At 40.3% G+C, this 14,187-nt stretch overlaps 2 protein-coding genes across 10 annotated transcripts in view; one reads left to right on the forward strand and one right to left on the reverse strand.

Moving 5' to 3' along the window:
• The first annotated feature begins 1,015 nt into the window (after nucleotides 1-1,015).
• Nucleotides 1,016-3,139, forward strand: INSM2 (INSM transcriptional repressor 2). The gene has a single exon (XM_031452762.2). It carries the CDS (start codon nucleotides 1,115-1,117, stop codon nucleotides 2,780-2,782), a length of 1,668 nt encoding a protein of 555 aa, XP_031308622.1. The 5' UTR covers nucleotides 1,016-1,114; the 3' UTR covers nucleotides 2,783-3,139.
• Nucleotides 3,140-4,986: 1,847 nt separating this feature from the next.
• Nucleotides 4,987-14,187, reverse strand: part of RALGAPA1 (Ral GTPase activating protein catalytic subunit alpha 1) — a 204,683-nt gene continuing 195,482 nt past the window's right edge. For all 9 annotated transcript variants that reach the window (XM_031453588.2, XM_031453590.2, XM_064485901.1 and 6 more), the window contains one exon: nucleotides 4,987-6,339. In XM_031453588.2, the coding sequence (XP_031309448.2) occupies nucleotides 6,191-6,339 (149 nt within the window). In that variant the 3' untranslated portion in view covers nucleotides 4,987-6,190. The remainder of the gene's footprint in view (nucleotides 6,340-14,187) is intronic.

Genomic DNA, 14,187 nt, shown 5'->3' on the forward strand with positions numbered 1-14,187 from the left:
TAAAACAGTGCTGGATGAAAATGTATTGGGGTTTTAAGGGTCCATAGCATACCTTTTGCAAAGTATCACTTATACAAGGGGAAGCAGATGCAATCCTGATTCCACCAGTATTTCTCACTCAATCTACTCCATGCTAAACAGGTCAGTTAGGCACTGTCATGTCTCTGGGTAGTGCAAGTGGAAGGTGTGAACAGAGAAACCACTTTATGTGAGGACAGTCGAAAATTAGATCCGATTTCCCTCTCCCCACTCCTATTCCCATCGGGGAGGAAGCATTTATGAGCCCCGAGGACCAGGGCCCAGAAACCTGCTGGCGTCCTGAGCTCCAGAGGCTTGCCAGCACGCACGGTCTCCCGCACTGAGAGCCCTTCTTCCCAGATGAATTCTCATAGTATCACAGACGCGCGCAGTCTAGATCGATACTGGATGGCAGACGTGCTCCCGCCGTCAAGTGTAGGCACAGGGCGGTGGATTTAGCCGCCCTGCCGCTCTGTCGCAGCTTCTCATCAGCTCGATACGGGCAGAGGAGGTTAACCCGTTCCCCGGCTGACACCCAACCGGTCAGCTCCCCGGCACCCGCGGCCCCGTCGCCCTTCCTCTAGGCTCTGCTGCTGCAGGGCGGGGGCTTTTCCACCAGGCTCCCACGGGGCTGGGCAGCAGGGTCCCGCCCGCAAGGGGGGCGCTTTGAGGTGGCCTCTTAGCCAGGCTCCCCAGACGGCCTCCCGGAGGCGGCTGAGGCGGGCAGTGCGGAGCTTGCTCACACTCCGGACCTTACCTTCTTGAGCCTTCGCCCGGCAGGCAGCGTGGGGAGGCTGCTGCGGGCAGCCTCTAAGCCAGCCGCGGGGTCCAGGCCGGGGAGCCGCCCGCACCGCCGCCCGCCTCAGGGACCCCTGCGAGCCCAGCCCCGCGAAAGCCCCGCCCCCGTACCCGCTCCCACTCCTGATTGGCGAGTCCGGCCAAAAGGCGACCTGGCTGTCCCCCGGCCCGCGTCTCAGCTATAAAGGCGGCGGACGCATGACGGCCGTGGCGAAGCTCGGATAGCTGCGGTGCTCTCCCGCTCTCAGCCCCCGCGGCGCCCCCGTTACTCCTTGCCCCCGACCGCTCCGACTCCACCATGCCTAGGGGCTTCCTGGTAAAGCGAACTAAACGGACAGGCGGCTCGTACCGAGTGCGCCTAGCCGAGCGGGTCTTCCCCTTGCTGGGGCCCCACAGGGCGCCACCCTTCCCCGAGGAGGCTTCCAGTGCCCCCCAGCCCAGTGCCGAGCAGGCGGCATCCCCCGCCCCGGAGGAGGAGGTGGCCCACGAACTGTCGGGGTCATCCTGTCAGGCAGCGAGGGTGAGCCCAGGGGCGGGCGGGCGGAAAGGCGCGGGGTGGAGGGCGGATGGCAGGGAGGGTCCCGGGCCCAGCCCCAGCCCCACGAAGCCAGCCGGCGCGGAGCTACGCCGGGCGTTCCTCGAGCGCTGTCTCAACTCGCCTGTCTCTGCTGAGTCCTTTCCCGGGGGAGCCGCCGCCGTGGCCGCTTTCTCCTGCTCGGTGGCGCCAGCAGCCGCACCGACCTCGGGGGAGCAGTTCTTGCTGCCGCTCCGGGCACCGTTCCCGGAGCCCGCGCTCCATCCGGACCCTGCACCCCTCTCGGCCACCCTTCACGGCCTGAAGCGGGCCGCCGGCGGCGAGCGCCGCGCCAAGGCACCTCCCGGCTGCGCGTCTGGACCCTCCGCCGCGGTAGTGAAGAAGCCAAAGGCCATGAGGAAGTTGAGCTTCGCCGATGAAGTCACCACGTCCCCTGTCCTGGGCCTGAAGATCAAGGAGGAGGAGCCCGGAGCGCCGTCCCAGGGCCTGGGGGGCAGCCGCACACCGCTGGGGGAATTCATCTGCCAGCTGTGCAAGGAGCAGTACGCAGACCCCTTCGCTCTAGCTCAACACCGCTGCTCCCGCATCGTACGCGTCGAGTACCGCTGCCCTGAGTGCGACAAGGTCTTCAGCTGCCCTGCGAACCTCGCCTCACATCGCCGCTGGCACAAGCCCCGTCCTGCGGCGGCAAATGCCGCCACAGTCTCCTCAGCCGACGGGAAGCTGCTGCCTTCGTCGGCCTCGTGCTCCCAGGATGCTGGGGCTGTTGCGTCTTATCTGGCCGAGGGTAAGGAGAACAGCCGGGCAGAGCGAACTGCGGATCAGCACCTGCAGGCCGGGGACAGCTCCAGAGCGGAGCAGCACCAGGACAGTGCCCGGCATCAAGGCCTCCAGGTGTTGTCCCACCCCGACCCACCGCTGCCTCAAGTCCCTTATACGGAGGGGGTATTGGGGCGCCGGGTGCCTGGGCCGGGCAGTGCCAGTGGTGTTGGGGGCCCCGAGATCTTCGTGTGCCCATATTGCCACAAAAAGTTCCGTCGCCAAGCCTATCTGCGCAAGCACCTGGGCACTCACGAGGCGGGCTCGGCCGGCACACTGGCCCCGGGCTTTGGCGCCGAACGCGGCGCCCCACTCGCCTTCGCTTGCCCGCTGTGCGGGGCGCACTTCCCGTCGGCAGACATCAGGGACAAGCACCGGCTGTGGCATGCGGTCCGCGAGGAGCTGCTCCTGCCCGCTCTGGCCGGGGCGCCCCCTGAAGCACCGAGCCCAGGCGGGGCATCCGACGCGAGTGCGCAGCAAATTTTCTCTTGCAAGCACTGCCCGTCCACTTTTTTTAGCTCCCCGGGGCTGACCCGGCACATCAATAAGTGCCACCCCTCAGAAAGTCGGCAGGTACTGCTGCTGCAGATGCCACTGCGGCCGGGTTGTTGAGGGCCAAGAGCCGAGGAAGATTGTGAGGCTGGCCTTGGAGGAAAGAGATCATGGGAATCTCTGTGGGGATTTTTTCAACTTTCAAGTTGACTGTCATTCCTTCATTTTCTCTCCTAAAACTCCCAGTAGTCAATATTCCGCCAGAGGAGCGGACAGCGAAATGTAAAATCTCTGTAGAGCAGGTATGTATGTGGTATAAACTTTCTCGGTCAAGAACCGTCAGCTTTAAATCCTTCTCACTTTCCCCGCGAAAATAGGATTCCACCCTTCGTCCCCCTCCACCCTCACCAAACTCTGCAGATCCTAACGAATACTATATGACTTGTAATTCCTATGGAAAGTCGCAGTGAATGCGTGCATGTCTCAGTGTCTACAAAGGATTCTAGCTACCCAAAGTGGTAGTCCTTAATCTTTTTTTCTCTTGCCATCGCAGGCGCCTATGTAGTCTCTGTCTCAGTAGGGTCAGATATCTTGCATTGTATATTCTGTGAATTAAAAGTTATGTGATTGGTGCCAAACTTACACTGTGGTGGGGGCGGAAATACAAGACTTGTGTCTGTGGGCAGGAAATGTAAGAGGATGTTGGGGCTTTTGAGGGATGTGGGGAATCGCCCTGGAAACTTTCGTTTTCTCAATTACAAGTATTAGTCCATTCTTCAGTTAGTGTTTGGAGGTGAGGAATAGCACCTCTTTACTGGAAGGAGTTGACACTTCCCCCAAATTTTCACTTTTAGCTATTCTGTGAGCAGTATTCAGGAAGAGATACTTAAAACCTTTAATATATTTTGGAGAATATAAATGCATTTCCTGAAGTTTGACTGTTTTAGTAGTTTCATCCGAATTGTTTAATGCTTCTGTTGTAAATCTCATAATATGTATTATATAAGATACTACGTTCAGCTTAAAGAAGATGTTAATACTTTTAATCCACTATGGAACTGAATGGCAATTCATTCAATATTCAGTGTTTTCTTTTCAGCAGCAACTGGTTTTTGAATTTCTTTCTGTAAGCATATTCAGTGTACATTCTGTACCTATGCCCTAATAGCTAGCGTCTGGGACACTGGCTGAGTACTTCTTGACAGATAAGCCCATATATGTAAGATGCTTACCACCAAATAAATGTTCATAGCCGGTGCTCTGTTGTGTTCTGTGTTTGTTTTAAGAATCCCATTGAACACAGCCTATTTTTGAAAGCCACATTTCTTGTCTCCCCAAAGCCAGTATCCTACTTTTTGATCTCACTGACCCATTTAGACGGAATACAGACAGGAGAAATTGTATTTTGTAAATGAATGTAATGGTGCAGAAATTCAATGGGAAAACTTCTTTTGAAATATGGCTGCACAGAATGAGCTCCAAAAGGCAGAGAATATGTACTGTTCTTTTAAATATTAAAGATACTTTCCCACCCAAAAATCTCAACAGAAAATACACTTTAAATACTTTCTTTTAAAAAAGGCTAGGTGAATAGTGTTATCCAGATGAATAAAATCATGTTATCTGTGTTAATTAAATTCACTATTTTCAAGTTGGTATTTTCACTCCATTTTGTTACCTATCAATCCATTAGCTGTTCATTTTTCAAAAAGGAAAGCACTATAGAAATGTGTACTTTAATTTTCCTTTCTGCAGTTCTTCACTTTGGTTGTGGGAAACTGTCTATACTGTTTAATCTTGTTCCCAGGGATTCTCTCTATCCATTTGTTTATGACCTCTACGTAAGCTTTCATGGGAATTTATTTTCTACACAGTTTTATAGGAATTTGTTTTTACTTATAAGAAAACCCAAAACTTAAGTGCACAGGAACTCTGAAAGCTTGCTTTAGAAACTGTCTGTAAAAAGTTTTGCTCCTGAATATATATTACAAAACAAAGTAAAGTTTAAGAAATCAAAGAAGAAGGAGGCTGAGCTAAATTGATGCTTTAATCAAGTACATTGGGTGAAGTTCCTGGCCTGCCCTTATGATGGCATAAACTTTCCTGTGTTTTTAATGACTGTGGTAGGTTCTCTGAGGAATAAGTTGGGGTGTATCCTAAGAAGGGAATTAAAATTCATTTTTCATGATTAGCTAAGATACTCTAGGTTTATGCTTTATACCTCTCCATTAAATACAGCCCTGCTTATTAAGTCTGAAAATATATACAAGAAAAACATAGAAGACAAAAGAAATATAGACAAATCAACACTCGTGGACAGGAAATGATAAGAATATTTTTATTGTATTATTAAATACCATCTTTTTTCCACTGTTACAAATTTGTAGATACTACATGAATGACGATACATAATTTATATTTTATAGTTTGCCGCTATGATGTATTTACACATGCAGTTAGTACCAATGTCATGCTACATTTCCTTAGGAGATGCCCATTCAAAACAAAATGTGAGCAAATGTGAGCAGCTTATCTACTGTAGGAAAATACTTTGGGAGGGTGGAATGTATACCAACCTGCACCTGCAAGTTCAGTATTAACAGTATTAGATTAATTTTAGACTCCTGGGTCATGTTCCCTTTTCTTTTAAAATAACGTACATAATTTAAGCAACATATTTATATCAGAAGTTTTTTCCTTTTGTTTTTTTCTCTCCTGCAGTTTCTCCCTTTTTGGTACTTAAGAAAGAACATAGATACACCAGGATCCAGTAGCCAATAATAAAGGGCCACAATCTCAAAAGTAGAAATGGCATTTAACAGTGATACCATTTAAAAAGCAAAACATCAGAAAAATATTTGGAAGCTAAACACGAATCAAAGTTCAGCACAGTGATTTTTCTGGTTATTGGATATGTCATGGCATCACCTGCACAGTTAAAAAATGACACATTGCTTTGGGAAGAAAAAGTTAATGCTAAAATTATTTCAGCTGGAATTTGAGATGCTCAAAGACCACTTATTTTTAAGTATTTTATTTTCATAACTTAAATAATCCATACACATCCTGTGTATTAACAGATCTGCAACTTTTGCTATAACTTTACAAATGCTTAAATTGAAAGATGTACATGTATTAAAAAGTTATATATTTACTGAGCCATAAAATTGCAATGGGGCACGATAAATAAAATAATGAGACTATCTGTCCAATTATATTTTGGCTCAAAGTTAATTAAGAAATTAAAAGTAAAACTACTTAGACATAATTATCTAGGGAAAGTAAAGGGTGCAGAATAAAACTCCACCCTCCCCCCCATATGGCAGCTTGGAGTGTGGGGGGGAAAAACCAACCAAATAAACAACCCAAATCTAAAATATTAAGTTACAAATTATTTAAATCCAGTGTTTTCTAAAATAAATGTTCAGGAAAGAACATGCACGTTATGGCAAACATGAAGCCTAAAAGGGTTAACACCGTGTTCATGCTAAGATGGCTACTGCTGATCACTGCTGGGCTGCTGTCTCCTTAGGATTTATTGGCTGAGCCAGAGGAACGACGCAGCTTCATGGACATGCGGCTTTTGCTAGTTCGAGGAGACATTGGAGAGGCCAGGTCAGCCCCGTCTACCTGCGTTGCTGTGGGAGTTTCACTGGGTAGAATCTCTGGGTAGGAGCCTGTGGGAAACAGCAGGAGCATGAGTACAAGTCATCCAACCTCTTGTCCCATAAGAAATAACCTTCTGCTACTGATCTGCAGCATGGATCCCAACCCTTAATGAAGCCTTTTGGGAGGAAAGAGCAAGTCCAAAACGTGCTTGTTTAACAGGCTACTAATATTTTATTTAAAACCCAGTGATTTGGTGGCTCATGTCATCATATTAGCAAGAGAGCACCAATCACTATTTCCAGAGCCAGTACCAACCAGAGAGCTCCCTGGAAAAAGCAATGGGAAGCAAAATCTTTTGAGACAGGGATCCAAAGCACCATTAGCATGCACGAAAAGGCGTAAGAAGCAGGATACAGGGTATAATCAAGAAAAGGGCCTTCACTGCCCAAACTTGAAAAAAAATTGCACCAAATTTTTCCAAAAAGGAACTTAGCAGCATGAGACCATTATATATGCTAGTTATTTAAATATGCTTTGAAGGAGGAGTAAGATAAATTCCTGGGAAAAGGAGGAGGACAAGAACTCTGATCTGAAAGTCAGTCAAAAAAGACAAACTGACCTCTCAGCAATGTCTCAATTTCTAAGACATAAGCAATGCTTTTGTTTTCTTAAATCTTTGCAGTTATACTATCCAGTCATAGCAAGTAGGTAACTAACCAGTAGAATTAGCAGATACAGAAATTTTTAAAGCAGCAAAACAAGTTCAAATTGGAAAATTCTTCATGTCATTTACAAAGTAGCCCTTCACCATTGTACTTTATTTCTGAGTTACAATTTTCTAATATACAGCAGTACTACAGAACTTTGCACACTGCAGGCTGTTAAATATTTCATAAATGAATAAGAAGTTACATTAAAAATAAAAACCCTTCAAAAAACAAAAAGTCTGCAAATATAACAGAGTAACAAAATTTAAAAATTTTTAAGGCACTTTAATCCAGATTTTCTTGGGCTTATGTATATGAAAATTATCTTTATGTGTGTCAAAAACAAACACACACATCATATAAGTTATAGGCTTACACTTATATATAGCTCCTTACTCTGCAGGAAAACTTTTGGCATAATTGTTAGCCACTGTAGCACCTCACTACACCTCACTGTAGACACTTCGGGCTTGGGCATACTTACACTACTATTTACATATAATAAAATATTTGTGTCTAAACTGAAGTTATGGATATTTATAAGGAAACACAACACTGTTCAGTAAGGGGTAAACTCCCTACTGAGATGTCTTAGGAAATTAAGAATGTATCTCTGTAGAACACTTCAAAGTGTTTTTTAAGGCCAAATATTATAATTATACTTAAGAACAAACATACATTGTCAAGGAAAAAATATTTTACCACTACTCCCAATCCAGGTAAATTGTCCTCCTTTTCAAAGTAACTTCTCCAACATTCTTTTCTAATTGAAATGAAGTTGGCCTTCAAAATACAAGGAGAAGGAAATTTATTTCTGTTCACCTTTACTCTTCCTGAGGCTCTGAACTGGTTCATACTGGACTCAGACTGGAAAACCTAGAGGAGAATGTGAATCCATGGCCCTTTTGAGGGAAGCACTGCTGCAGATGGATGGCAGAAGGGCGGTGAAGAGCAGTAGCTCATGCTTTTCTGGTGATGCGTATTATTCCCAGCCAACCATGAGAGGCCTTCCCATGGCTGTTTACCTTGAGATGGCCAATGTTTTCTAGTGGAGGTTTTGGGAGGAAGAGAACTATCACTGCATTTCTTTCTTTGTTGTGAATGAAGAAATGGAGTAGCGAGTAGAAATGAGAAAACAAAAGAGAAGATAGGTAACAGATATGAGAGACACAGTGCAGAATTTTACAGGTGTTAACAGAGGAGCAGAGAATCAGGTTTTTATTATGAAATATAATTGGGCATGCAATGTGTTAGGGTGATGAGGTTTCACAATGGACAAATGCTTTGTAAATTCAAATATACTTACCAACTAACAAAACAAGTTCAAGTAGGAAAAAAGAGAAGAAAAAAAAGCCTATGAGCGGTTCCACAAACATCTACCTTTTAAACTGTTGACTGTGCTGCTGGCATGTCATCCTAATCGCTCAGTCATGAAATCGCTAGGGCTGTGCTGTCCAACGTGGTGGCTACAGCCACTAACATTTAATTAAATAAAACTTTGGCTTCTCGGTGCACTGGCTACATTTCACACATTTCAAGTGTTCAGCAGCCACATGTGGTTAGTGGCAACCATACTGGACAGTTCCATCATCATAGAAAGTTTTATTAGAGAACACTGCTTTAGAGTATGCCAAATTCAAAGAATATTTCCCACAAAAACAGCAATTCCTTGATGCCACCCTTACTGCCTTCAAGGTAAAATCCTCTTTTAGTCAACAGAGTCAAATCAGGCTTTTTAAGTGTGTGTGATATACAGCTATCAGTATGTCCTCATGTTTTAGCAAATGGTATCTGTGACACATACTCGGCATACCCAAACTCTATAAATAATTTATGGTGGATCTCAATTTTAGATGTAAAAAAATACAGTCATACCTACACTTCATTTCCTATCCTATTCTCCCTAAGTACTGATTTATATCTCCTGAGTCATAAAAAATACTGATTTATTTATTTCTATTATTACTATATCCTCAAGTATGAAGTTTAAAAGGCACCTAGGGGCCCCTATATTTTGCATACTGTATCTGTTACTAATGTTCTTGCAGCACTCACACAGACTGTTGTGTATATCTTGATGGTTTAATACATTGCTTCATGTATTGTACATTGATTACAATGAACTATTATTACAAATAACATGATGACTTTGGGGATCTACAAAGATTATGAAAGGGAACTCAATAGATTGTTATTTATTGTGGCTTTGTTTACAGTGCTTGCTGACAGGCATGACCAGTTTAAAACTGCTAAAGTTACTGGATTAACTAAATATAGCCTTTAAAAATATTGGGATTTTGAAGGCAACTCCAATTAATACTGAACTAAGAGGCAGTGTCATATGTTAAAAAGAGCATGGGCATGGGTTAGACAGACCTAGGTTAAATGACAAGTTTATCATACTATTAGATGTTGGATGTTGGGCAAACTGACCCAAGACAGTTTCCTTATTTATAAAATGGAGACAATACAAGTTACTTTGCGTAGCTGTGGGGGATGAAAGACCACATATGCAAAGATCCAGGCACACAGCAGGTACATGGTAAGTGATGAGTAAAAATTAATAGTCTTTGAAATCAGATCAGATGAGGATTAGAAAAGGGACAGAAACTAGAAATATTTTTGAAGCAAATGACCACTTACAAAATTTAATTATTAAAATGTGGAGAACACAACATAATTTAAAGTTTAGTTTTGGGGAAAGTAAAGAATTTATCTAAAATACAACTTTATATTAAAGGATAGATTACCCAAATAATCTTACTGCTTTAATATTGTTAAAGGAGTTGAATAATTAAGATTAGTGTGGATGAACCAGTGAATGTCATAAAGGAAGTAACACATAATTTAAAATAAAATAGTACAGAAACACAGGCAAACAAGAGGTTTCATATTAAGATAGTCAAGAATTATTATTATTGCAGACTTAGATCGTATCAGTTTAAGCCTGTCATATTTTATCTCCTTACAAATGGGAAAAGTGGGTATAGGATAGATTAATGATATTTGAGTTCATGCAGATAACAAATGGTAGAACTTGTATTTAAGTCCAGATCAGTCTGATTCCAAAGCCCATAGTCCTCTCATGGCAACCTTAAAATGATATGAAAAATAAGGGAATTAAAAAATTTTTTTCTCAACGTGTAGAAGAGTAAAAAGCGTTCAAAATAAAAACTTCTAACAACTTCTAATTTGCAAATATGACAGACTGTTGGTCAGTTTCTCTCCTCTCTCAATTTCAAGAAGGGACTGAAAATATTTAGAATAAATGAGTATAATAGTTAAGATCATATACTCTGATGTCAGACTCTGGCTTTACTCTGGGTAAGCTTTTTTACCCCCTCATCTCATGGAACTACCATGAAGATTCAATGACAGAATGTATGTATAGTACTTAGCACAGAGCCTGGCATTCAGTAATTGCACTATTTTATTATTTTTATTACAAAAATTTTACATCTGAATTAATGTTTTAAGTGGTAACTGAACCCAGTAATTAATGTCACAAAAGGTTAATGGACTTTATTTACGATTAATATTATTTGCTTCTTGGTCAACAACATATAAGCCAAATTCAAAGTCTGAAACACTGAAAACAGAATACATTTGGCTACTTTTAATTTCAGGCTAACCTAGTGACAAATAAATATGATTAGGAATTTGTTTTTAAAAACATAGTAAACAAACTTACAGCTTTTGTTAAGTTGAGGGAAATTGGCACTTAGAAATAACATTTAAGATATATAGAAAATAACTATTTTCTGAAGAGCTAAAATATTTTCTTCCAGATCATTTCAAAGCCTGGGAAAAGGAGAAAAGTTTAACGGCTAAATTTGATGATTCATTCCATTCAGCTTCAAAGACATGGGTCTGACAATCATAATAGTATCCCATCTACATGTGGCAATACAGATTTTGTGAATTAACAGCAAAACTGAGGTTAAAGTGAAGGAAGATTAGATGCTACTCTACGTTTCCACAAGCACTCTAGATTATCTCTTAATCTGATGGCATAGAAATATTTGAATCTCATTATTAAATTTTTATAATATTTACTTAAATAGGAACCTATACGCTTCCTGAAGGTAATTATACAAAGTGGTATGTATCGGTAGATATATGTACATTTATGTGGCATATAGTTGACCCTCAAACATGAGGGGTTAGGAGTGCCAACCCTCTGCATAATGTGCTTGTAACTTACGGTCAGCCTCCATACATGCAGTTCCTCCCTATAGATGCTCTGGTTCCCCTACATCCATAGTTCCGCATCCACAGATTCAACCAACATCAGACTGTGTAGTACTGCAATATTTACTACTGAAAAAACTGCATGTATAAGTGGACCTGTGCAGTTCAAACCCATGTTATGCAAGGGACAACTGTATATGTGTATACACACACACACACGAATATATTCATATATAGAATCAAATACCAATCAACCCTTTAGTTTTCGAAGTACTAAAATTTCTAACTTAATTCATAGAAAAACAAATCCAGAGGGAGGTATCTACTAGCTCAATTAAAATAACAGAGTGTTAGAGGTAATTGTAGATATGCTTACACAATAGGCATTCAAAAATATTTAGGGCTGATGATATTGAAAAAGATGTAATACTTGAAAAAGCTATGGGTGTATATTTAATGAGACAGATAATTAATATTTACTGTGCACTTTTGGTAAAACATGATTCTGTTTCTTGTTGTAGGCATTCTAGGGTTTCTTTTATTTAAAAAAAAAAAAAGATTTGAAAAGACATTGTGGCACTATGGGAAAATATCTAGATTTTACACTACCAATATAATCTGGCCAAGAAGGGGAGCAATTTTATTTTAAAGTATAGAGTCAAGAGGACAGGGGCTCATGAATATAAAAAAAGTTAAAAAAGAAGGTCACTGCAAAACTTTTGATATTTTCCACACACACGGCTGACAAAGATAAAAGGATTTTTTCCTGTAATTTTTTTTTAAAAATAAAGGACATGAAAAAATCTAATAATATTTTAATGTAGTTATGGAAGATCAACAAACTGTGACATCACAATATCTCCCGCAATGACCTTAGGGATAAAAATAAATTCCCTTAAGTATCAGTCTACTGTCACAGACAGAGTCCATTCTGAGAAAATACAGTTAAGAAATTTATGGATCAACTATGATACACCAAAAATGTTTTTCATTATCTATTTAAGTAATACTAAAAATTATCTAGAAAAATTCCCTTTTGAATTTCAATGTCATCACAGTTGGTGCATTACTGTTAACCAGGAAGTAAGTTTTAAATAATCTTGAGCCAAGTTAAGTAAACTTAAAAAATAGTATTTTTCCACTACTCCACTGAATAGAATTATATTATAGGTTTGATTAGAAAGAATAGATCATATCCTTTAAATGGTTATCATACTGGTATTCCTTTAAAACTTAATTTCAAATTATTGCATTAGTATTGATTAATATTATTTTATATACATGGGGTATGCACAGGATATCTAAAGTTGATTCTCAATTGCAGGTTTTAAAAAAAATTTTTATTAAAAAAAAACTTTTTTTAACGGAGGTACTGGGGATTGAACCCAGGACCTCATGCATGCTAAGCATGTGTTCTACCACTGAGCTATAACCTCCCACCACAACTGCAGTTTTGAATGCATATAAATTTTATCCTTACGTTAAAAAGTAAAAATAAACCTAAAAATCTTCATTCCATTATGAAATTTTTACAAACTGTAAGTCAGCTCCACATGACTATTAAGTATGTCCTATTTCATGTCTTCTCTCTCCACTTTGACTTCAAACTTTAAAGGGAGTTCTATACGTATGGGGTGGCTTATGACAAGAAAATAAAAATTTGAGATGATTGGGGGAAAAAAATCATTCTTCAGATATCATAATGTTTTTGTTACCATAAAGGAGTAAATATTTCATTTTTATATTATTGTGTTGAATTGAAAACCACTGATAAAACTTTTTATCTTTCATAACTATTAAAGTCTGCCAGAAAAAACCCATAAAAATGTATTCAGTAATACTGGAAGTTATTCACAGGTAAAAACACTTAAAAAATTCAAGTGCATGTTTCTAATGGTTCCTAAAGGCAAAGACAATTTAAAAAAAGTAATACGTACAACATTATAAAATGACTATAACTCAATAAAAAAATGTAAAAGAGAAAGAAAAAAATTAACTGAAGAACCTTGACTGTATCCTTTACCTAATGTCTCAGAAAGTGAGAATACCACTTACTTCCCATATTATACATCTGGCCAAATGTGCAGGATAATATGCAAAATATAAGAAAAACATTAAGAGAAAGAATATGAAAGACTCCAGCTGGTAAACAACTACAACATGAAAACTGACAGCCTTTCTACATTTAAGTGGAAAAGTTAGTCTGAATGTGGCCTTATTACCAAAATTTTTCATTTGAGAGATTTATGGGTTGCCTATACGATAACAAATAACAAAAGTATTATCCATATCTATTTTAATGTCTGATATTTTACCAGATATTCTCTATTATTAAAAGTGACATTTCTAGGTATACTTAACTAGTTTTTGTTTTGTTGTTCATTAATTTACTTTTTCTATCCTTCTTTTGCCATCTTTCTTATCGCCAAACTGAATAATTTTAGATGGTGTCAATTCACTGAAACAAATCTTAACACTTTTAAATCTCTCCTTCAAAAGATTCAACCTCTTCTAATATAACTTTCTCTTTGCTAGGTCTTTTATATATTAATTGAAAGGGCTCCACATTTTTTTGTAAAATTATTTTTATAATGGCCAATAAAAATGATGACAGGAATGGAAACTTTAATTTCATCAACTAAACCTCAACTGAGAATTATAGTAATTATTTTTGAAACAAATTAGGCCAGAAAATACTGCGCCATTTAAACATATTTAATGTATATAGTATAAAGAGAATTTGAAGGCTTATTACGATGAACTTCAAGTGTATTGTATTCTCTTTTCCTGCTTCCCTTAAACATCATTAAAACAGTTATCTTTGTATTTCAGGTGCCTAGTATAGTATGAGGCACACAACAGAATAACTATTTGATGAGTTAAGATATCCAGTAACAATGCAACACATTACAAAATACAAAGACATCATTTCAGTTCAGTAGTACTACTTTTTCATGCTGAGAAACAAAAAGGTCTATGCAACAAGGTGTAACTAACTTCAACCAAGGGTTCTACTAT

The sequence above is a fragment of the Camelus dromedarius genome, chromosome 5 (assembly GCF_036321535.1).
Source record: "Camelus dromedarius isolate mCamDro1 chromosome 5, mCamDro1.pat, whole genome shotgun sequence".
Lineage (NCBI taxonomy): Eukaryota > Metazoa > Chordata > Mammalia > Artiodactyla > Camelidae > Camelus > Camelus dromedarius.